Source organism: Trichechus manatus, unplaced genomic scaffold, assembly GCF_000243295.1.
Source record: "Trichechus manatus latirostris isolate Lorelei unplaced genomic scaffold, TriManLat1.0 scaffold00048, whole genome shotgun sequence".
Classification (NCBI taxonomy): Eukaryota; Metazoa; Chordata; class Mammalia; order Sirenia; family Trichechidae; genus Trichechus; species Trichechus manatus.
The window spans coordinates 16,921,405-16,943,623 of record NW_004443984.1 but is presented as its reverse complement, the minus strand read 5'-3'; the positions used below and the strand labels follow the sequence as shown (position 1 = coordinate 16,943,623).

Here is a 22,219-nt window from a genome sequence, read left to right as displayed (position 1 = left end):
AAACCTTTGTAGCTAGGTGGTGAGAGGAGCAGAAGTGGAACCCAGGTGATTGTTAGAAAGTCTTAGGTTAAGTCTAAATCTGCCTCCCTGCAGCTTGGGCCCACTGGTTGTGTGGTTTTTTCCTTCGTTGCCCTTGAAGATGGTTATCAAGGAACCACCTCCCCACTAACCACCTATCTAAGACTCATTTCCCACTGGCCCATACTGCCTTCCCTAAGACTCTACAAGATGGTCTCTCTTTCTGAACAGGAGCAGCTAGAGATAACGAGCAAATAAGTAATAAACCTGGAGTTGCAAATTGAGATGCCTACAGGCCTGTGCTAGTCATGGGAGAAGTGAAGCAGTGTGGTGGGGACCATGGCACACCGCATGCACATGCTTCATCTGAAGGGGCAGCCGCCACTCAGCTACAGCCAACATTGTCACAGGGGAATGTGAACCTAGCACGGCCAGATCTTCAGATTTCTAAAGAGAAGCCGGAAATCTGGATTTTAACGTGGAATCTCCTGGTTTTTCAACACTGGCAACTAATTCAAGTTTTTTGTTGTTTTTTAAACCTTGTGGGCCTAACTAAACACATGTGTGGGCCTCATGTGGCCCATGGTTTGCCAACTCGCCACTGCTAAAATAGACTTATAGGTAATGAGACAGTAGTCTGGTCAACATCAGATCACATTGGAATAAGGGTAGGAGAAGGGTGACTGCTTCGTGGAGGTGGCAGTTGGGATAAGCAGCTGGAGGGTATGCTGGTCAGGACACCCATCGTCCATGCAGCCTCCTAAGAGCAGTTGCCAGTGTGCCCTGTCCCACCCTCAACTGGCTGGCTGCTTAATTTGCTTTAATTTCATGTTTCCCAGGAGACTGAAGATACTTATAATTAGCATGGGAGTGGGGGAAAACCATGGGAAAACCACTATCTTGCTAATATCCACAAGTGTCCACTTGACTTACGTGACCCTTTGGAATGGGTTTGTTTGATAAAGTAGATATTCCCCCAGAACACTTGGCACTCACCCAACAAACCAATGTTAAGCATTTCCTGAGAGTTGAGGACTTCTCTCTCTTTTTAATCATCTCACTAAGAAACACAGATACCTAACTATTCCTTTCTAATTGCTCCCAGCAGAATACCTCCCCAGACCGACAAATGCAGTATGATTTTCTATAGTGAAAGTAGCTCGAGCCCCCAAGTTGTATGGGATTGATGCTGGCGTGTGCTCTCTGTATACAATCAAGTGGAAATCATTTAAGTCAAATGTTTCATCTGGCAGTATACATTTTCAAGGCATTTTTCAGATGGTTGTTAAACAAATTAAACGGAGCAGCCCTGTTATGAGGTGTATGGGGCACACTGAGTGCAGTGAGTTAATGTTTCAGTCAGGGCGCTGGGAATTGGGACTTCAGAGTTTAATTCTCAGCTTGTGGAAGTCACCGTTTTACTGTGTCTTGAGTTCTCCTAGTGGAGTCTGGGGCTCATAAAATAATGTCATTTATTCAGAGTTTTCTAACAGAGTAATATCCTTTTATTAGTAGCTCTTAGGAAAGGCAATATGCTCTTTTAGATGAATATGTAATCACTAAAAGTATGTGCTTAGGAAATTGAGTCCCATCCCGGAACAAAGTCACAAGAGTCTGACTAAAAGGTAACCATGTCTTTGGTTTTGAAGGAATAATTATCTTGATTCTCCTGACTCCAGGCCAGAAGTGAGGCTGTCAAAAATCTCAGAAGGGTACATTGTTGCCATATATAGTGTCTCTTCAGAAGGACTCAAAGCATTTTCAGATCTGCTATCTCAATTGAATTCCTTACTCTGTGATGGAAGAAGGGGGAGATAATCGTTCTATTTCACAAATGCAGCGACGAAGGCACAATCTCTCCCTTCCTCCACTTCTCCATTGTTCTCCCAAGTTTATGTGTTAGTTTGCACAGTAATATAAAAAATGCCAGGTAGTTTGTATGTTTTTTTGTTTGTTTGTTTTTTATGTTTTAAGATCAAAAGAAACCAGGAGCTTTTAAAAGGTTTCACAAGGTGGCCTACAGCAGTCCTTTTCCCATTTAGAGCATCGGGGTATTACAAAAGAAGGGCTTTAATTGAGCAATCTAGTTTGGAAGAAAACCCACATTTTAATGGTCAGAGAAAGAGAGAGAGGGTGGGAGTAAGGGGGGATTTCAAACAAAGACACTATTTAAAAAGCCTAAAACTGTCTTCTGAAAGGCTTGAAATAATTTGTTGGGAAACTTCAGACCCTTTACTTTTTTTCTCCACTCCCTAAATAAAAACCAGATTTGTTAAAGGGAAAAAAGATCCAGTATTGTTAATTGTATTTCAGAAAGTGCTAGAGAGGGAAATATCCCTGTAGTTTTAAACACTGTCCCAAGAGGGAAATGGGCAAATACCCTGCTTCACATAAACAGTTACTATGTACCATAAATAAACCTTTAAAGAATGAATTCCAGACAGTTTTGTTTAATGCAAGATAAACTAAGAAAGGAAGGGAAGTGGCCCAGGGAATAGCTTGTGATCTGAGACTTTATGGCATATGGACAGGTATTCTTTCAACCCTAGGTTTTTGGAAGGCCTCAGCAGTTTTTGTCTGGGGAGGTAGAAATAGACAGTTTCCTATTTTTATTAGGAACCTCTGAACACAGCATTGCTTTCTCTAGAATCCATTTTATTACAGGAAACTGTCTGCTACTTGAGTAAATAAGCATCAACTTTGTATACTAGTGTATTTGACTAGTCATCTTGTTACTACAAGAAAAAGCCCTTTTGGTTCTTTCCTTCTCGTCGTTTATACTTTGGCTGACCAGCTCAACCTGAAGGTGGCAGAATAATTCACAGCAACAGGCTGTTATCTCAGCACGCTGAATCGAGGGAGGCCCCATAGCAGTAAATGAGTAGGTAAAGATGATTTTTACTTCAGGGCCGGAGTATTTCTTTGGTTCAGACAAAGCATTTCACTCATCTAGAAAGGAGATAGTGTCCGTCCTGAGGGTTTTGATAACTGAGTGGAGGTCTTTGGTACTATAAGTGTTTGGTTGCAGTGAGGAAGTTGGGGTAAAAAGCTTTTTATCTCAACTTTTGTTTTGGTCTCATTTCCTCTTCTCTGAGAAGAAAGTAATTTTCAGTCATACTGGCAAGACAAAGTGCTGAACTGATTGTCAGTACCCAGCTTTCCTAGCATATTTACTGTGTGGCCTCTAAACAAAACAGCTAAGCCTATAGTGCCACAGTGAAACGAGGCAAATAAAGCATGCTAACTTTATTATCACTCACCATGCGCTTTTGTGAGGTACATGTGAAGGAAGAGCAGAAAGTGTTTCAGGAGAAATAGTGTAATCCTCCATTCTGGCCTTGCTGCTTTTCACCTAATAGGTAGTTTGTATTGTAAAAATGACCATGTTCAAGTCTTGGATCTACCAATAACTAGCTGCATGACATTAGGTCATCCTCTTAACATTTCTTGTGTTTTATTTATAGAAAAAAACATGAGTGTTAGATTATATTAACTAGAATATGCTCTTAAATCTCTTTAAATGTTTTCTTCTGAAGTTATTTAGTAGGAGTGACTTCCCAAAGCACCAAATCTTGTCTTTCTAGAGTCCTCTGCTGTATATGACATTGCTGACCTCCCTATTATTCTTGACTTCTGTCGTTTTTGGTTCTCTTACTGTTCTATTTGTTTCTTCTCTGTCTTTCTCACTGTTTTCTTTTACTCTGTTCTTTCTTTCCCTAATCCATAGCTTTAAGGACTTTATTTTTTCCTCCGTGAACTGTCTGGTCATATCACTTGTCCGTCTTCCTATCAGGTTGTTGATTTTTTTTGTCTTGTCTAATTTTAGAAGCTCTTTATATAAATTTGTCTTTGATGTAAGTTGCAAGGTTTTTTTTTTTTTTTTTTTTTTTTGGCTTTTCATCTCTTTTATTTTTTTGTATTTTTTTAAATTATAGAAACGCTTTTTATTTTTATGTTGTCACATTTATCAGTCATTTGCCTTTTTATATCTGAATTGTGAGTCACAGAAAAGTCTTCCCCACTCTCAGGTTTTAGAAAATTTTATCCATGTTTTCTTCGATTATATAGTTTCATTTTGATTAAGCATACATACTCTTGTTCTAAAATAATACAAGGCTACCTCTGAAAATACACCCAAAAAAGATTTAAAAATAAGTGAGAAAACAGAACAGAGTGTTAGTAAGTTACACATGAAATTTTAATATATAATAAAGTTATTTTAATTCAGTGGAGGATATGATTTGATAATTGCTATTAGACTAACTAGATAGACATATGGAAACATATAAAATCAGATTTATTCTTCACACTCTACTTAAGGATAATTCCAACTGGATCTGAGATTCACTAACATTATTAGTATGAAAAAAGTATTTTCACATTTAAAAAGGAAGACTATTTGGTATGCTCCCTAAAAACCTTGAAATATCAATCATGTTAATTAAAAATATGATCAGAAAATAGACCATATCCAGCAAGGTGGACTGTCCTATCGCAAACCAAAACCAGCTGAGAACTGTAAGAAAAGCTAGATAGCAAAAAAAAAATCTGCTAGAAGGCATTGAAAAATTACCAAGGCAGCTAGGACTTGAGGATCCAGGATTTATATGAAGAGGGAAATTCGATAGGGTAAGCCTGGCATTTGATTCTGTGCTTTTATTCTTGAGGCATTTTCTAATTTGTAAGTGTTTGGGAGAAAGGTAGGGAAGCCAGGCAAAAAGCAGCTGCCAAAAGGCAGAAAATCTAAGTAAAGCTTTTGGCAGTCTCATGGGGCTGGCAAGGTAAAAGTTAGTCTTTATTTCTTCTAAGAGACTAAGGGACTTGAGGGCTGAATATCTCACAGAGAAAGGACATGCAAAGAAGAGACCCCAATAGTGTGAGCCACTTTTTTTTTCTTAAGGCATTTGCTAATTTCTAAGTGACCTAGTCTGAGAGAAGCCGAGCAAAAAGTGACAGCCAAGAGGTTGAAGGACTATATGGAACTTTCAGCACTCTTATGGTTAAAACTGAAAGAATGGCTTTGGTTTTCACTTGAGACTGCTGAAGGACTAAACTGGACCTTATAAAGATTGAAATAGACCAGGCCATACAGACACTGAAACCCAGCCTTGATAAAGTGCAAACCTCATTGGATTAAGGTATTATGCCTCTTACTTTAACTGCCTGCCAGAGTTAAAGACTCATCCAAAGTCTCTACAAGTTTCATACACAGTGTCTCATTCAATCACAAATTGCCAGACTTAGTGAGATGGAATCAAGAGAAAAAACAGACACTAGAGATAGACCCACAGGTAATCCAGATGTTGACATTATCAGACATAGAATTTAAAATAACAATAAATAGTGTGTTCAAGAAATTTACTAGAAAACCATGATTTATATTTAAAAAAAGAATCAAATAATAAAGAAAACTGTGGACCAATTTTTTTCATGAACATAGAAAAGAATCTAAGCAAAATGTCAACAAATCAAATACAGCAATATATAAGAAAGACAATATAACCAAATTGGGTTTATTCCAGGAATGCAAGGTTAGTTTAAGATTTGCAAGTCAATTGTATAGTTTTTTTGGGAAATTAACAGGCTGATTCTAAAATTTACATGGTGATAAAAAGTGCAGAGTAGCCAAGGTAATCCTGAGGGAAGAGAACAAAATTGGAGGGCTTACTCTATTGGATTTCAAGATGTATTATAAAGCTATAGTAATTGTTGATTGATAGCTAGATGTTGATAGTGTAGTGCTGATAGAAGGACAAAATAAAATAGTAAAGAGAATCTAGAAACACACACATAAGTACAGTCACTTGATTTATGACAAAGTTTACATTATACTACAGTAGGGAAAAGGATGGCCTTTTCAATAAATACTACTGGGTCAATTAGATATCTATCTGGAAAAGATGAATCTTAGTCTCTACCTCATACCATACATAAAAACATGTCAGGTAGATTATAGATTTAAATGTGACGAATAAAAAAATAAAACTTTTATAAATAAATGTATGGGAATATCTTTATGACCTTGGTGTAGATAGTAATTTTTAAAACAAGACACAGAAAGCTCTTACCACAAGAAAAAAATTGATAAATTGGATTTCATTAAAGTGAAGAACTTCTACTCATCATTTAAAGACTAGTAAGACAACTCACAGAATGGGAGAAGATATTTGTCTGTTTGACAAACAAATTGTATATCCAGAATTGTAAGGAAAACTCCTACGAAGTAATAAGAAAAAGACAACCCACTAGAAACATGGGCAAAAGACTTGAATAGGCACTTCACAGAAAAGGATATCCAGCTGGCCAGTATCCATATTAAAAATTTAATTAAAATCACACTTAGATACCATTACATACCCGTTGGAATATCTGTTTTTAAGAAAAACTGTCTGTACCAAGTGTTGATGAGGATATGGAATAACAGGAAATTTTATACACTGCTGGAAGGAGCAGAAACTGGTTCAGCCACTTTGGAAAACTGTTTGACAGTATATACTAAGGTTATACTTGGTATATACATAAAGAACACGTGCATTCTTTATGACTCAACAATTCCATTCTGAGGTGTATATCCAAGAAAAATACATACAAATGTGTACCAAAAGACATGTCCAAGAATGTTTAACATTATTCATAATAGCCAAAAATAGATATAACCTAACTATTCAACACAATAAGTAGTATTGTTATTCATACAATGGAATACTATATAGCAATGAAAATCAATAAACTATAGCTGTATGGAGTAACCTAATGAATCTCACAAACTTAATGTTGACTATAAGAAGTGGCTATAATAATGGGCTCAAGCATAACAGTGATCATAAGGATGACGCAGGACTGGGCAATATTTCGTTTTGTGGTACACAGTGTTGCTATGAGTTGGAACCGACCCAATAATACCTAACAACAACAACAAATAAGCCACACACAACAAAGTATGTATTAATGATTTCATTTTTATAAAATTCAAAGCAGGGAAAACTAATATATGATGACAAGTCAGGACGGTAGTTATCTTTGGGGGAGAGGGAGGGGGTAGTGAGTGGGAGTAGAGAAAAGTAGGGGGGCTTTCAAGATGGGGATAATATCTTTTCTGATCTGGGTGGTGGTTACATGGCTGTGTTCACTTTGGGAAAAATCATCGAGCTGTACATTTAATTAATGTACTTTTCTGCACGTGTGGCACACTTCAGTGAAAAATAAAACTTAACAAACATACAAAGCAGATCAGAAGGAATTATGCTGTGAAATTAACAGTATTTATCTCTGTGTGATGGATGTGACTTTGGGTGATATATGTATGTATTAATCTAATTTTTTACTTTTATAATTATAAGGAAAAATCCTTATATATAAATATCGAAACCTTGACCCTCATTGGGAAGTTAACATCAGTTGTAGCCCTGGAAGTGATGGCTAAAGTTTGTCATTTTCTTTCTTTCTTAATTAGGCCCTAAAAAGTACCTTGGGATTTCCATTGATTCGGTTTGAAGATGCTGTGATTAATCTGGATCCATTTACTCGGGTACATCCCTATGAGACCAAGGAGTTTATCATCAATGATATCCTTAAACATTTCCAGGAGGTGAGCTTTGTAGATGAACTTTATGGCCGGAGCATAAGCAGAATGTGCTTGTTGTTGTTTGGGAATTTTGGTTACTAAGACATTACTATTGAGAACCCAGTTAAACATTTCAGCTCTGTTTGTTGAGTTTTGGGTCAGGTCACATCCCGTAAAGCCCATAAGCATCATAAAAATCCTGAAACAGTTCATTTGATTTATGAGCTCTTAGTTTTATTCCTCAGAACTTGTTTCAGGGACTTCCACTGGATTAGTCATGACTGTTAATGGTTTAGGAGTCCTGGTAGCACAGTGGTTAAAGCATTCGACTGCTAACTGAAAGGTCGATGGTTCAAATCCACCAGCTGCTCCACAGAAGAAAGATATGGCAGTCTGCTTCTATAGAGATTTACAGCCTTGGAAACCCTCTGGGGTCACTATGAGTCGGTTAATGGTTTAGTTGATGCTTTAATGATAACACAAAATACTATGAACTCTTTCTTTACCAGGCATGGGCCTACTTTCAACAACCACACCAATGTTCTTAGAGCCTGTAAGATTCTGCCCTTGAGTTGAACTTGAAAATTTTTTGTATCAAGTTGTACATTTTCCATTTTGTATTTATTATCCAGACTGTAAAGGCCAAAATAAATAGCCATGATCTTTAGTGAATAGATAGATCAAGATGATATGAAATTTATTAGCTATCAAAATTACTGTACATCCTATATTCCTTCCTCTTCCTTCTTCTTTCCTTCCTCCCTCCCGCCTCCCTCCCTTGCTTCCTACCAGCCTTCTTTAATTGGTGTTGTTTCCACCTAACTGTAAGGAGAGTGATTAAAGCAGATATCACTGGAACCTAGAATTAGGTAATGAAGGTATAAAAACAGTAGAGGGTTGCTTGATGAGTCTGCCCATACCCTCTTTATGCCCCCAACCCCTGCCCCCTCCACAGCTTAATGGGGAAATCTACAAACCTACCTCCCTCTCTCACTTTCCTTTTAAAATTCTTCTGCTGCTGATTAATTCTCTATTTGTAGGAATGATAAGAAAGGAAGACATGATGTATATACTAATAAACATTTGTAAAGAATCTTCCCTGCTTCTTAGCCATTTTTATTCTAAATGGCTTTGAAGAGTATTTATGAGTATTGAAAGCAATCTCTGGGATATGTGTACTGGAAGAAGTTTAGATGGAGCCCATGAAAGGGTAGGAGATTATTTTGTAGTTGGTAAGGATTAAAAAAAAGGAGCCCTGGTGGCACAGTGGTTAAGCACTCAGCTGCTAACTGAAAGGTCAGCGGTTCGGCCCCACCAGTCGCTCCGCGGCAGAATGATGTGGCAGTCTGCTTTCATAAAGATTATAGCTTTGGAAACCCTATGGGGCAGTTCTACTCTGACTGTAGGGTTGCTATGACTTGGAATTCGCTTGACAGCAGCGGTTTTGGTTCACTGGGAAGGATTAAAAGGTAATTGTCATGGTGTTGGGAATGGAGGACAAGATTGATTGCTAACATTTTTGCTTGGAACTGGTCTGAAAATCCAAATCGGTGCTGATTTTATTTTTCTCTATTTCATTTGATAGGAACTCCTCAGCCAGGCAGCTCGTATCCTGGGATCAGTGGATTTTCTTGGCAATCCCATGGGGCTCCTGAATGATGTTTCTGAAGGGGTCACTGGACTGATAAAGTATGGAAATGTTGGAGGTCTTATCAGAAATGTTACACACGGAGTATCAAACTCTGCTGCCAAGGTAAGGAAATAGAGATGCAATTCCACTATAATTAACCTCACAAGTCCTCTACATCACTGTAAGTTCTTCTATAGTTAATAGGTTGTGAGAATTCATGACCTTTCCTACATTGCCTGCGTGCCTTCACCTCTGGGAACCTGTCACCAGGTCCATTGAGTCCCCCTCTGAAACATCTCTTCTTCCATCCTCTGCATTACCACTGCATTTGTCCAGGCTCTAATTGTGTCTTATCTGGGCCACTAACCTCCTCACGCCTTGGACGTCATTGGATCTTCACACTGCCACCTGAATGAACTAACTTTTTACAAGATAGCATTTGATCATGCCATTCTCCTACCTGAAATCTACCAGTCATTCCCCACAGCCTAGAGGAGAAAGTCCATACTAAATGCAACCTTCTGTAGTGAAACAGCCCTTGAAATCATCTGAACCCAGCAGGGGAAAGACAGTGTATAATTTTCAGGCTTCTTGCATTTGGTGGACATCTTGTTAGTCTGCAGTTTCTTTGCTGGCAGGAACTGATTTTATTTGGGAAGCTTGAGAAGGTGAAAGAGTCAGTTGTAGGATGATTGCTATTTGACATACAAAAAGCCTCTAGAGAGCTCTGCTTTTCTCTCTTCCTTTCAGCTCGGCAAACTTCTCTTATAGAGATTGACTTGTTCACTGTAGATAATTTGTTGTAGTGAGATCATAGGTGTACTTGTAACTGTAGGTCACGAGGATGTGAAAGTGGCTTTACCATAAAGAGACTTGTATGATGCTACACAGGAATTTATCTTGAAGAGGAAGTAAGAAAGTAGATTTGAGTAATGTTTCTATTTGTCATGGTATTCTTATTCATAGTGTGTGAAAGTTAGGGATTTATTTGTGTTTTCCAGACTGTTTGGTAGAGATGACAGTAGTTTAGTCGTATCAGTTTCTTCAATATTGTGGCCACAGCTTTACTGAACCAGGCCAATAAACTTCGCTGCTTTTTGGCTTGTGGTTCATAATAAGCACAACTCTCACTTTTAGAGAGAGGATGAAAGGTAGAGGCAGAGAGACTTTCTGTATTGTGGTTTGGAAACAGTCAGACTAAGGGTCAAAGTCTGAAGGAGTGCGCACAATTCGGCCTTGTCATTTCCCATGCAGCCCTTGGGCCTTTAACCCTGAAGGCAATGTAAAGCATCCCTGGTGACTCAGAGGGTGGCACAGATTCCTCCTCCTCCTTTTAGCTACTGAACTTGATATAAACAGATGCACTTAAACATTTATAGTTTTAAGTGTCCAATTTAAATTTTTATGAAATTTTATTAAATTCTGTTTAACATAGGAATTCTTCTCAGCTTTATAATTTTTTCCTTTGTTTTTATACCCCTGGGCTTTCATTTAATTTGAAAAATGAATATGCTTATAGTTTACTGAAAGGACTTCCTCAGCCTAGAATAGAAATACACCTACTTTTTAGGATTATTATAAGAATAAAATGAGATGTGACATTATGAAAACTTCAAAAAATACAGATTAAACAAGAGAAGTTGGTCTTTGACCATTACATTTGCATCAGTGTAAAATGTTTAGACTTGAGTTGCCAGGAACCAGTATTCCTCTTGAAATGAAAGCTAATATATTACAGTCTATAGAGAAGGAGGGGCCCATGCACTGAGAACAAGGAACTAGAACCCAATCTGGCCAATTTGGCCATTATGAAGCCTCTATAGTTAACCTCTTGGATGAGAATAAATAAATTATTAAGTTGCCTGTGACTTCTCAACAGATAAGATCTTATGTGGGTTTCTCAGAGTTTCCCCTGAAACATCCTAGAGAAAAGGATTGGCCCCTTATTTAGTCTTCTTCATTTTTGAAAGTCTCATTTGTTTCCTGGTTTTCTGTTTTTCCCTGGAAACTGTCTTTGAAGGTTGAGAGTTAGTATGAGCATATAACTTAAACAGAAAGAGAACTTTGAAGAGGAAATCACCAAATCAATACCATTTACAATAGCCCCCAAGAAGATAAAATACTTAGGAATAAATCTAACCAGAGACATAAAAGACCTATACAGTGAAAACTATAAGACACTACTGCAAGAAACCAAAAGACACCTACGTAAGTAGAAAAACATACCTTGCTCATGGATAGGAAGACTCAACAATGTGAAAATGTCAGTTCTACCCAAAGCAATCTATGGATACAATACAATCCCAATCCAAATTCCAGCGGCATTTTTTAAGGCGATGGAGAAACAAATCACCAACTTTATATAGAAAGGGAAGAGGCCCCGGATAAGTAAAGCGTTGGTGAAGAATAACAAAACGGGAGGCCTCACGCTACCTGATTTTAGAACCTATTATACTGCCACGGTAATCAAAACAGCCTGGTACTGGTACAACAACAGATACATAGACCAATGGAACAGAATTGAGAATCCAGACGTAAATTTATCCACCTATGAGCAGCTGATATTTGACAAAGGCCCAAAGTCTGTTAATTGGGAAAAAGACAGTCTTTCTAACAAATGGTGCTGGCATAAGTGGGTATCTGTCTGCAAAAAATGAAGCAAGACCCATACCTCACACCATGCACGAAAACTAACTCAAAATGTATCGAAGTGCTAAATATAAAATCTAAAATGATAAAGATCATGGAAGAAAAAATAGGGACAATGATAGGAGCCCTAATACATGGCATAAACAGAATACAAACCTAAGTAACAATGTACAAATACCAAAGGAGAAACTAGATAGCTGGGAGCTCCTAAAAATCAAACACTATGCTCATCAAAAGCCTTCACCAAAAGAGTCAAAAGACAACCTACAAACTGGGAAAAAAATTTTGGCTATGACAAATCTATTCAGGGTCTAATCTCTAAAATTTACAAGATACTGCAAAACCTCAACAACAAAAAGACAAATAACCCAATTAAAAACTGAGCAAAGGATATGAACAGGCACTTTGCCAAAGAAGATATTCAGGTGGCTAACAGACACATGAGGAAATGCTCGCGATCGTTAGCCATTAGAGAAATGGAAATCAAAACTACAATGAGATACCATCTCACCCCAACAAGGCTAGCATTAATCCAAAAAACACAAAATAATAAATGTTGGAGAGGTTGTGGAGAGACTGGGACACTTATACACTGTTGATGGGAATGTAAAATGGTACAACCGCTTTGAAAATTGATTTGGTGCATACTTAAAAAGCTAGAAATAGAAGTACCATGCAATCTAGCAGTCCCACTCCTTGGAATGTATCCTGGAGAAATAAGAGCTGTCACACGAATAGATATATGCACACCCATGTTCATTGCAGCACTGTTCACAATAGCAAAGAGATGGAAACAACGTAGGTGCCCATCAACGGGCCAATGGATAAACAAATTGTGGTTTATTCATACAGTGGAATACTATGCAATGATGAATCCGTGAAACATCTCATAACGTGGATGAATCTGGAAGGCATTATGCTAAGTGAATTTAGTCAGTCACAAAAGAACAAATATTGTATAAGACCACTATTATAAGAACTCAAGAAAATGTTTAAACACAGAAGAAAATATTCTTTGATGGTTACGAGGGTGGGACAGAGGGAGAGGGGTATTCACTAACTAGGTAGTAGACAAGAATTATCTTAGGTGAAGGGAAGGACAACACACACTATGCGGAAGTCAGCACAATTGGACTAAACCAAAAACTAAGAAGTTTGCTGAATACAACCAAACACTTCGAGGGACAGAGTAGCAGGGGTGGGCATCTGGGGACCATGGTTTCAGGGGACATCTTGGTCAATTGGCATAACAAAGTTTATTAAGAACATGTTCTGCATCCCACTTTGGTGAGTGGTGTCTGGGGACTTAAAAGCTTGCAAGCGGCCATCTAAGATGCATCAGTTGGTCCCAACCCACCGGGAGCAAAGGAGAATGAAGAACACCAAAGACACAAGGAAAATATTAGCTCAAGAGACAGAAAGGGCCACATAAACCAGAGAGTCCATCAGCCTGAGACTGGAAGAACTAGATGGTGCCAGGCTACCACCAATGACCACCCTGACAGGGAACACAACAGAGAGTCCCTGTTGGAGCAGTAGAAGAGTGGGGTGCAGAACTCAAATTCTAGTAAAAAGACCAGACTTAAAGGTTTGACCGAGACTGGAGGGACCCCGGAAGACATGGCCCCCAGACTCTCTGTTAGCCCAAAACTAAAACCATTTCCGAAACCAACTCTTCAGACAAAGATTTAGACTGGACTATAACACATAAAATGATACTTGTGAAGAGTGTGCTTCTTAGCTCAAGTAGATACATGAGTCTAAATGGGCAGCTCCTGTCCGGAGGTGAGATGAGAAGGCAGAGAGGGTCAAGAGCTGGTTGAAAGGACATGGGAAATCCAGGGTGGAAAGGAGGAGTGTGCTGTCACAGTACAGAGAGAGCAACTAGGGTCACATAGGTATAAATTTTTGTATGAGAAACTAACTTGAATTGTAAACTTTCACTTAAAGCACAATTTAAAAAAAAAAAAAAAAAAGATAACAGCCTTGGAAACCCTATGGGGCAGTTCTACTCTGTCCTATAGTGTCGCTATGAGTTGGAATCAACTTGACAGCACACAACAACAACAAAGTCCTCTAGAGGGAGGCCTGGTGGCACAGTGATTAAGCACTTGGCTACTAACTGAAAGGTTGGAGGTTCCAACCCACCAGCCGCTCTGTGGAAGAAACGTGGCAGTCAGTTTCCGTAAAGATTACGGCGTTAAAAACCATATGGGGCAGTTCTACACTGTCCTGTAGGGACTATATGAGTCAGAATTGACTCGATGACAGTTTTTTTTTTTTTTTCGGTTTTAAGACCTCTAGAATGGGAATCCTGTACCCAGTGTGTTGGGGGTCTAAGCTAATCAGTTTTGGCATCACAGGCTGCTACTGAAGGGAATTGCTGTATAATTTATTTTGATATGGAGAACCGTAGATGTGTTATAAAAATTAGTCTATATATCTTTAAGATGAGAAAGCAAAGAAACTTAAAATTACCACTTCACATTGGAAGTGGTAGCTCCAAAAACTGGGTCTATCAGCTAAATACCCATTCAGGTCATCTATGATTATGCATGTATGTGGTTGGGTTAAAGATCTCCATTTTCTTGTAGTTTTGTGGGTTGAAATCAGACCTTTAATGTTGCTTTGGGGGGATGTTTTGTTTGCTTTTCTGTGTACATAAGAGGAGTTTAAGGAAGCGCAAATGACCACAATAATCAACTGTTCGCCTGTGGGAAGTATTCCTTTAAAGAGTGCCTGAGTCCCAGTGATTAAAGAGGGGGTCAGAGAAGAAGACAGTAGACCTGTACCTCAGTGAGTCCCGGCCAGCCGCACTTTGCTGCAAAGACCAGACTAGGTTTTAACCTTGGTTCGATGGGCTATGGGTGGAGTGGGTTGGGGAGGTGCCATCAACTTCTTGAAATTAATAAAAATACTGTATGTATGTATATTTTTCTGGGGCAAGGGTTGAAAGTTTTTATTGGGCTCTCAGGTTCAGGCTCCCAAAATCATAAACCATTATTGTAGCGGTCGAGTTGTGCATTGAGAGGAGCTTGGGGCTGGTAGTCAGAATACCCAGGTTCTGATCCCATTCCTACCTTTAAACAATCTTTTCTTCTGTTGATGTTGAAGGTTTTTTTATTTTATTTTATTTGTTTTGTTTTAATCTATGAAAAGATGATGGTAATTCCCCCCTGTCCCACTGACTTAAGGGGCAAAAGAGATGAAGTATGTGAAAACACAGTGAGAAGTTGAAAATGAATTCATTCTGTCACACAAGGAGGTAATAGACCTGCAGGTTTTAGTCATGTGTGGACAGATTTCGTGAATTATTATTCACAGCACATTTTTAATTTCAAGTCTGTCATCATAATCACTCCTGGAATTTCTCTTTTCATTTTTATCTATTTATTTATTTAATATTAGCCTCAAGGGAATAGAAGTAGTAAATAACCTATGCCCTTTTATCACATTTCTTTTCTCTTACCAAAAAAAAAAAAAACAAACCCGTTGCCATCGTGCGGATTCCGACTTATAGTGACAGTATAGGGCAGAGTAGAACTGCTCCATAGAGTTTCCAAGGCTGTAAATATTTACAGGAGCAAACTGCCACATCTTTTTACTGAGGAGTGGCTGGTGGGTTCAAACTGTCGGCGTTTCAGTTAGCAGCCAAGTGTTTAACCACTGTCCGATGTCCCCCAGCCTCCAGAAATCAGTTTATGGATTGCAGGTCTAAGGTTATATGATTTAGAGATTAGCCACCAAGTTGGGAGCATCTATCCCAAGATCCCCTGCCTGGATCTTGGCAGAATGACTCCAGCCCTAAGTGTAACCTCAAAGATCTGATCCTATTCCTGAGGCCATCCTTTCTAGGATGGTGATGCCTTTAAAAAAGGACAGCATTTCAAATTCCAAAACCATGTCAGAGAAACAGCTTTCTCTCAGAAGCATGAATGGCAAAAAATATACTCTCTCCTAGTTGTGTCGCATGTGAATATCTACAAAGCCCTCTGACCTCTTTCAAAGCCAGAGCTGTGGGGAGATCACCTATTGAACAAATTCCCTCTCTTATGTAGACTCTAATTTCCCTTATATTTGTGATTATTATATAATATTTTCATATACTTAAAAGAAAATTACATAGCTGTTCTCAAAAGAATAAAAGTTCCTTCAAACTCAGAAAACCTAAAATGTTAACAAGAGAGCAAATGATTCCATTCTGTTTCTGCCCCTGTAGAAACTCAGTGTTTGTTACGCGCAGCTATCACCTGGGCTTCCTAAGGGAAGAAATCCAACAGCATACTTAATTTCTTCCAGCAAAGGAGAGGGCCACGTTTGATCATCACTAATGGAACCTCTGCTCTTTCTGTCCTACTTTCCATCTCTTTTGTCGCTTTACCAAGTCAGTATAGGAGGCTTTTGATTCTGGGTGCCTTTTTGATCCCAGGCATGTTTTGACTCTAAGAATACAAATATCTTAATAATTTTCCCATTTTTTTAGCTGAAATTATTGTTATCAAGATCAGTTGTTGTTCATGGAAATTTGGATTTATTGTTCATTATTTGCTACATGTTAATTTTACTGATAACTTTTGTAATTATATGGTAGGTTTTTTTCTTTCTCTATTGCTTTATTGCATTTATTTCTACCAAGCCCAAATGTCCCAGGTCAAATTCCGCAAATCTAAATTTTGTTCAAGAAGATACAATTCTTCTGTTAGTTTTTAGTTAATTACTTTTATTCTATGTAGTTTTAACCATTATTTTATTATTTTACATCAGTTATGCTTGTTATGAATTGGATATAAACCCATTGGATTTGTATTACTTCTTGGCACAAAGGGCATTAGTAAGACAAAGGTGTAGGTACAGGGTCAAAGCATCCTGCTTCATTATGGAAGGCATACTAATTTATATACATTTATTGCATACCTGCTGTTTGTTAAGCGTTGTGCTAGACCCTTTATATACATTACCACTATTTTGCAAATCAAGAAATTAGAGAAGTAAAATTTTCAAGACCACCCAACTAGAAATGGCAGGGTTGGATTTGAAACGAATCCATACAGATAATTCTAAAGCGCATGTTTTTTCCCTGTATGATGTTTTTCCTTTGTGTGTGTAAGGCTTTATTCCAGGCACTGCAGAGAATATAAAAAAAATTAATTACTGCTTGCTTCTTATTGGAAGTTTATTATTTGACGTCAGAAGAGGAAGACCCTCAAAAAGATAAATTGACACAGTGGCTACAATATTGGGCTCAAACATGGCAATGATTGTGGGGATGGTACAAGACCTGGCATTGTTTCCTTCTGTTGTACATGGGTTTGTTATGGGCTGGAATGGATTTGATAGCACCTAAAAACAACAACATTATTTGACATCACTTTATAAGCTGGTGAGATGACTGCCATCAGCTCACCTGTGTCACAGAGCAGGCCCTTGGGAAATAGTGGTGATTGTGGTCATTCTTGTGTTAGTTTTGGCCACAACCATCACCACCTCCTTTGTGGGCAGTGAGAATCTTGGTGATTTCAAACATGGTTTTATTCATGTAATTTCATTTAATCATCAAATAACTTGGTCAGTAGATAGGCTAGGCATTGTTAGCCCCTTTATATAAATGAAGAAATCGAGGCCCAGAGAGGTAAGGTAACTTCCTCAAGGTCAGCCAGCTTATAACTGCAGAGCCAGAACCTGACCCTTCTGCACTAGCCTCTCAGTTCTCAATTTTAGTTCCATTTTTGAGATATCGCTAACTGCTATATTTATTCTAGACATTCCTCTATATATTAAAAAATAAAAACAACAACAAGAAAAACAAAAAATAACCCGAAAGTCCCCCCTGGCCTCAGAGTGAACTTTGATAGCTTTTAGGAAAACCATCTGAAGATAAAAACAAGCAAGATAAAGAGAAAGTGAGAATACAGACAGACACAGAGACACAAGGAGTCTGAGAGAAAGAGAGAGGAGAAGGAAATTCAGACCATTTAGATAGTTCAGTGGAAAACCTAGCTAGAACTTTAAGATAATATTTTGTTCTATTTCTTCAGCCCCTATTTGGGACAACAGTGTATGGATAAGCCACTTCCCTTCCAAGAGAACCTTTCACCAGCCTTTTGTGTCCAGGAAACAGATCTGGGACATAGCAGCAGCCCAGTGGCAGTGACTTCCCTGTCCCTTCCCCCAGAGATGCCGAGCCAGCCCTGCCATTAGCCAGCCTCCTCTCATGTAGACCAGACCGTGACCTTGCTGAGGTCGGTGGGGTCCATCTGCCTTTTGTTTAAGAAACAGCATTTGTTTGTGTGTGTTTTACAGGCAGTGTATTTAGAAGGCTGAAACAAGACTAAAAGCACTGTTTATTCAAGGTGAAAGTTTTATCTTCACACAAAAGAATGCACTGAGTGAGTGCCTGCCTGAATTCTGAAGGGGGAAAAAGCAATTTATGGCTCGTATCTGTTTTTGTCATTATGTATGACTGCTCCATTTTATAGTTGAGCCGATTATCCCCATAATAGCTTTTCCATGTACCAACAAGCAAGTAATAGGTGAATGCCTGCTTACAAGCATTGGGGTTTTTGTGTATTTAAGTTGGCACACAACTTTAGGTTAAATAAAATTTACTTCAGACAGTGATCTATCCCTTGGAGAATGTAGGTTTTCTATTTTCAAAAAGACTTTGATTCTAAATAAGTCACCCGTGGGATTTATTTTCCAGTCAAGAGGAGGTACTGTCAAGTTGCTGGATATAGAGATATGATTCAAATTTTTGGCACTAGTTTTTGTTTTATTTTCCTCTGAATACTAAAACAATATTCTTAGTCTGAGCTCTTTTTGGTTAGAGGCAAATTTTAGATGTGGAATGACACATCAGTGACCCATCTTAACTTGGGCAAATCTCAAGTATCTGTGAGGATCAGAAATTTGTATTGTGTGGGAGGGGTGGTGGCTTGAGAATTAATTGAGTGACCAGTATTCACAGCTAGTCCACCTACTGTTTCAGCAGCCTTATTGAATGGAGTTGAGCCAGGTGAATGGGGTTGAGCTTCTCTCCCTGCTTCCACTGTAATTAAGCAGCCCCATTTCCAGAAGTAAAGTAGCAGGGGGTGATATCACCATTGCAGCCCTATTTTGGGGTCAGAAAGACTGGGAAAGTTCAAAACTTGTTTTCATTTCCTAATAGTATTTTAGTTAAAAGTCCGGTCCTTAAGTTATCTTCTTAGACCTGAACATCTCATGTTTCAGAGGAATTCACTTTGTCTTCCAAAACTGCAGTATATGTAGTGGGAAAGTATGTTCAATTGCTAAATTAAAAAGACAGAATATGTTTGTGTCCCCCAAAGAGTAGTGGTTTTCTAGCCTAGTGTAAACATGGTTACTAAAAGAATAACACGTTCAAGCTTTCTTAGGTTGGCTGGCTACCTCCAGGGCTGAGCTAGTACATCCCTTTTCTGCATTTCAATATTCTTCATAGTGTTTTCTTGGAGAAAGAGGGAATTCTTTGGTTATATAGGTAACGTAGCTGTCATTTATTGAGTAACTAACCGAAACCAAACCAAACCCACTGCCACTGAACTGATCTCGATTCATAGCAACCCTATAGGACAGAGTAGAACTGCCCCATAGAGTTTCTAAGGCTATAAATCTTTACAGAAGCAGACTTCCACACCTTTCTCCCACAGAGCAGCTGGTAGGTTCGAACCAATTGAATAACTACTGTGTGTCAAATACTGGGCTAGGAACTTTACACATACTGTCTTATTTATCTTTCACATCCAATAATCTAATGAGGGAAGTATTATCCCCATTTTCAAATGAGGAAAACGAGAATGGTCAGTTAACTTCCTGAGGTTTCTTAGTAAATGTTGGAGCCAGTAGTTTTTTGGAAAAAGTTAATTTGGGGATCTGCCTGACTCTAAATCCTGTATTTCCCCCCGCCTCCCATGCAGCTTTTACATGCTGAAAGACAAACCATTGGAAGCAACATCGTTTAAAAATGAAGCCCAAGCAGTTTTCCATTCATTCTCAACTTTAACTTCTCTGTGGTGGAACTTGAAATTTTCCACTTGTAATTTGTAGGTTTTCTGAGTTAATCTTTACTTATTGGGATTCCCTAATCTAATATAAAAGGGTTAAAATGGGAGAAGAGGATTGAAAGAGTTGGAATCGACTCAGTGGCAACAGTTTTGGTTTTTTTTGGTAAGCAATTAGTATGCCACTTAAAAATAATAATATTTGATTTTCAACACAGAGTATATGAAATTAGGGGGAGTTGGCCTTCTACTATCTATTGACATCAGAAAATAAATAAATTCTTGGGGAATTACGGACAACATGGCATTATAGGCAGAAGCACCATACCGTCCTTCCACAGCAAAGATCCGAAAAACTAAGCCAAACAGTGAAAATGGCAATCCTGAAACCCTAAGCATCAAATGAAGAGATAAAGAACTCAGCCAAGCACCAAATGGAATAAGAAACCGACAGAGAACAGAGAGTGAAGAGAGATACATGCAGAGGTCACCAATCAGCTAACGCAGCACGGATCCACCATCTCGGACTCCTATCAGAGACCAGCGAACAGGGAGTACAAGAAGCAGCTTCACGGAGCTCTCAGCAGGAGAAAGAACAACCAGTAACCAGCGATATACGCTTTCCCACCCCCCACCCTTCTTCACCCCTAGTTGGCCTGCTCTGCTTCCTGCGGCCAGTCTCTTGGCCGGGAAGCACCACCATCACTCAGGTGTCACTTGGATTCCTCCCGGCTGCACTGGCCATCTCCCTAAGGGCCATTTGTTGGCTGCTCCTGTTGCTTTTTTCCGCTTCTTTAGATTTCTTCCTTACCTCTCACCATCTCCCCCTCCTTTCTGTCAAATATCTGGCTCCGTGTGCCATCTTTGCTTCTTCCTGAAAGGCTGTGAAACGCTGCTCGAATGTGAAACTGCTTCCCGGCCCGTGCTGCCACACTGGTGGGATCCCAGGGCTTTTTTGTTTGTTTGTTTTGAATTGTTCGTTTGTTTTCTTTTTCTTTTCTCAAACTGAGAGCCTGTTCTAGCTGGGCAGTACTGCACGGCTTGGGACCTACCCCCTCAGTTTGCGCAGATACGAAGAGGGATCCCCGAGCGCATTTTTCTTGTTTTTGGGGGGGGGCGCCTTTTTTTCTGTTTTTGTTTGGGGGGCTTTCTTGTTCTTTTTTTTTTTTTTTAATTCTTTGTTTGTTTTGTTTTCTTCTCCCTCTTTTTCCCTTTTTGTCTTTCTTCATTACTCAGTTTCTCATCTCTCTCTTCCTGTCCCCTGAATACCTGGCGCTGAGTGATACCTCTACCCCTTCTAGCCAGGATGTACTTCATGGCCTGGAAGCAACTTCCCCAGACCTCCCAGCCACACCAGAGGGATCCCTGGGAGCTTTGCTTTTCTTCCTTCTTTCTAATTTTTATTTATTCATTTTTTTTCTTTTCTTTCTTCTTCTCCTTTTTGTTTTTTCTCCATTTCATAGTCTCTCATCTCTCCACTCCAACGGCAAGTTCCCCAGCAGTTTTTTTTTTTGTTTGTTTCTATGTTTTTGGCTCCCATTCCTCTCTTCTCTCTCCCATACCCATCTTACTTCCATACATCACAATCTCTCCCCTCCATCCTGCCTACCTGCACCATACGCTGAACATCAGACCACCGAGCAGCCCAGGCATGGCCTACCAGAATCTGCCCTGCACTGATTACCAGCCTGCCCTGGTGGCCATATTAAGTGCCACAAACAACCCATCCCAGCAACTCCTCTTCAGCTAGACCTGCCCTGCTGTACCATATTTAAGTGACTGACCCTGACAACTGGAGAAGGAGGTGAAAGTATTGTGCCCAAAGATGAGCAAACAACAAAGAACACACATCCCGCCTGCTCAGACCCAAATAAAACAAAAAAGCAGGATGAAACAAACAAATCTACAATCCATAAACCAGGAAAATAACTACCGAATGCCCCGAAGACAGCGGACAATATCAAAATATTTACATAAACAGGACAGGATGGTTCCAGTAGGCGTCCAAAATAAAACACCGGATGACTTTCCAGTAGAAGAAAAGGCACTAGAACTATCGGATAGGGGATTCAAATCTCTAATATTCAGAGCTATCCAAGAGTTGAAGCAAAAAGCAGACAAAAATGAGGAAAAAATAGATGAACTTATGGAAAAGGCAGACAAATTCATGGAAAATACAGACAAAAAAATGGAAGAATTCAGAAAAATAATGCAGGAACAAAATACCAAAATGAATTGACAACAAGAAATCATACAAAAACAATTAGAAATCCAAAAGATAAACAACAAGTTTACAGAAATGGACAGTGTCATAGAAGGGCTGAGGAGCAGGTTTGAAACGGT

The 22,219-nt window shown here is 39.0% G+C and overlaps 1 protein-coding gene across 7 annotated transcripts in view; it reads left to right on the top strand.

Moving 5' to 3' along the window:
• VPS13D (vacuolar protein sorting 13 homolog D) overlaps positions 1 to 22,219 on the top strand; it is a 301,392-nt gene that overhangs the window by 172,104 nt on the left and 107,069 nt on the right. For all 7 annotated transcript variants that reach the window (XR_002824255.1, XR_002824256.1, XR_002824257.1 and 4 more), the window contains exons 63-64: positions 7,472 to 7,606; positions 9,168 to 9,335. Coding sequence is in view for 4 of the 7 variants with exons in the window: in XM_023732177.1 (XP_023587945.1) it covers positions 7,472 to 7,606; positions 9,168 to 9,335 (303 nt within the window). In the remaining 3 variants the exon portion in view is untranslated. The remainder of the gene's footprint in view (positions 1 to 7,471; positions 7,607 to 9,167; positions 9,336 to 22,219) is intronic.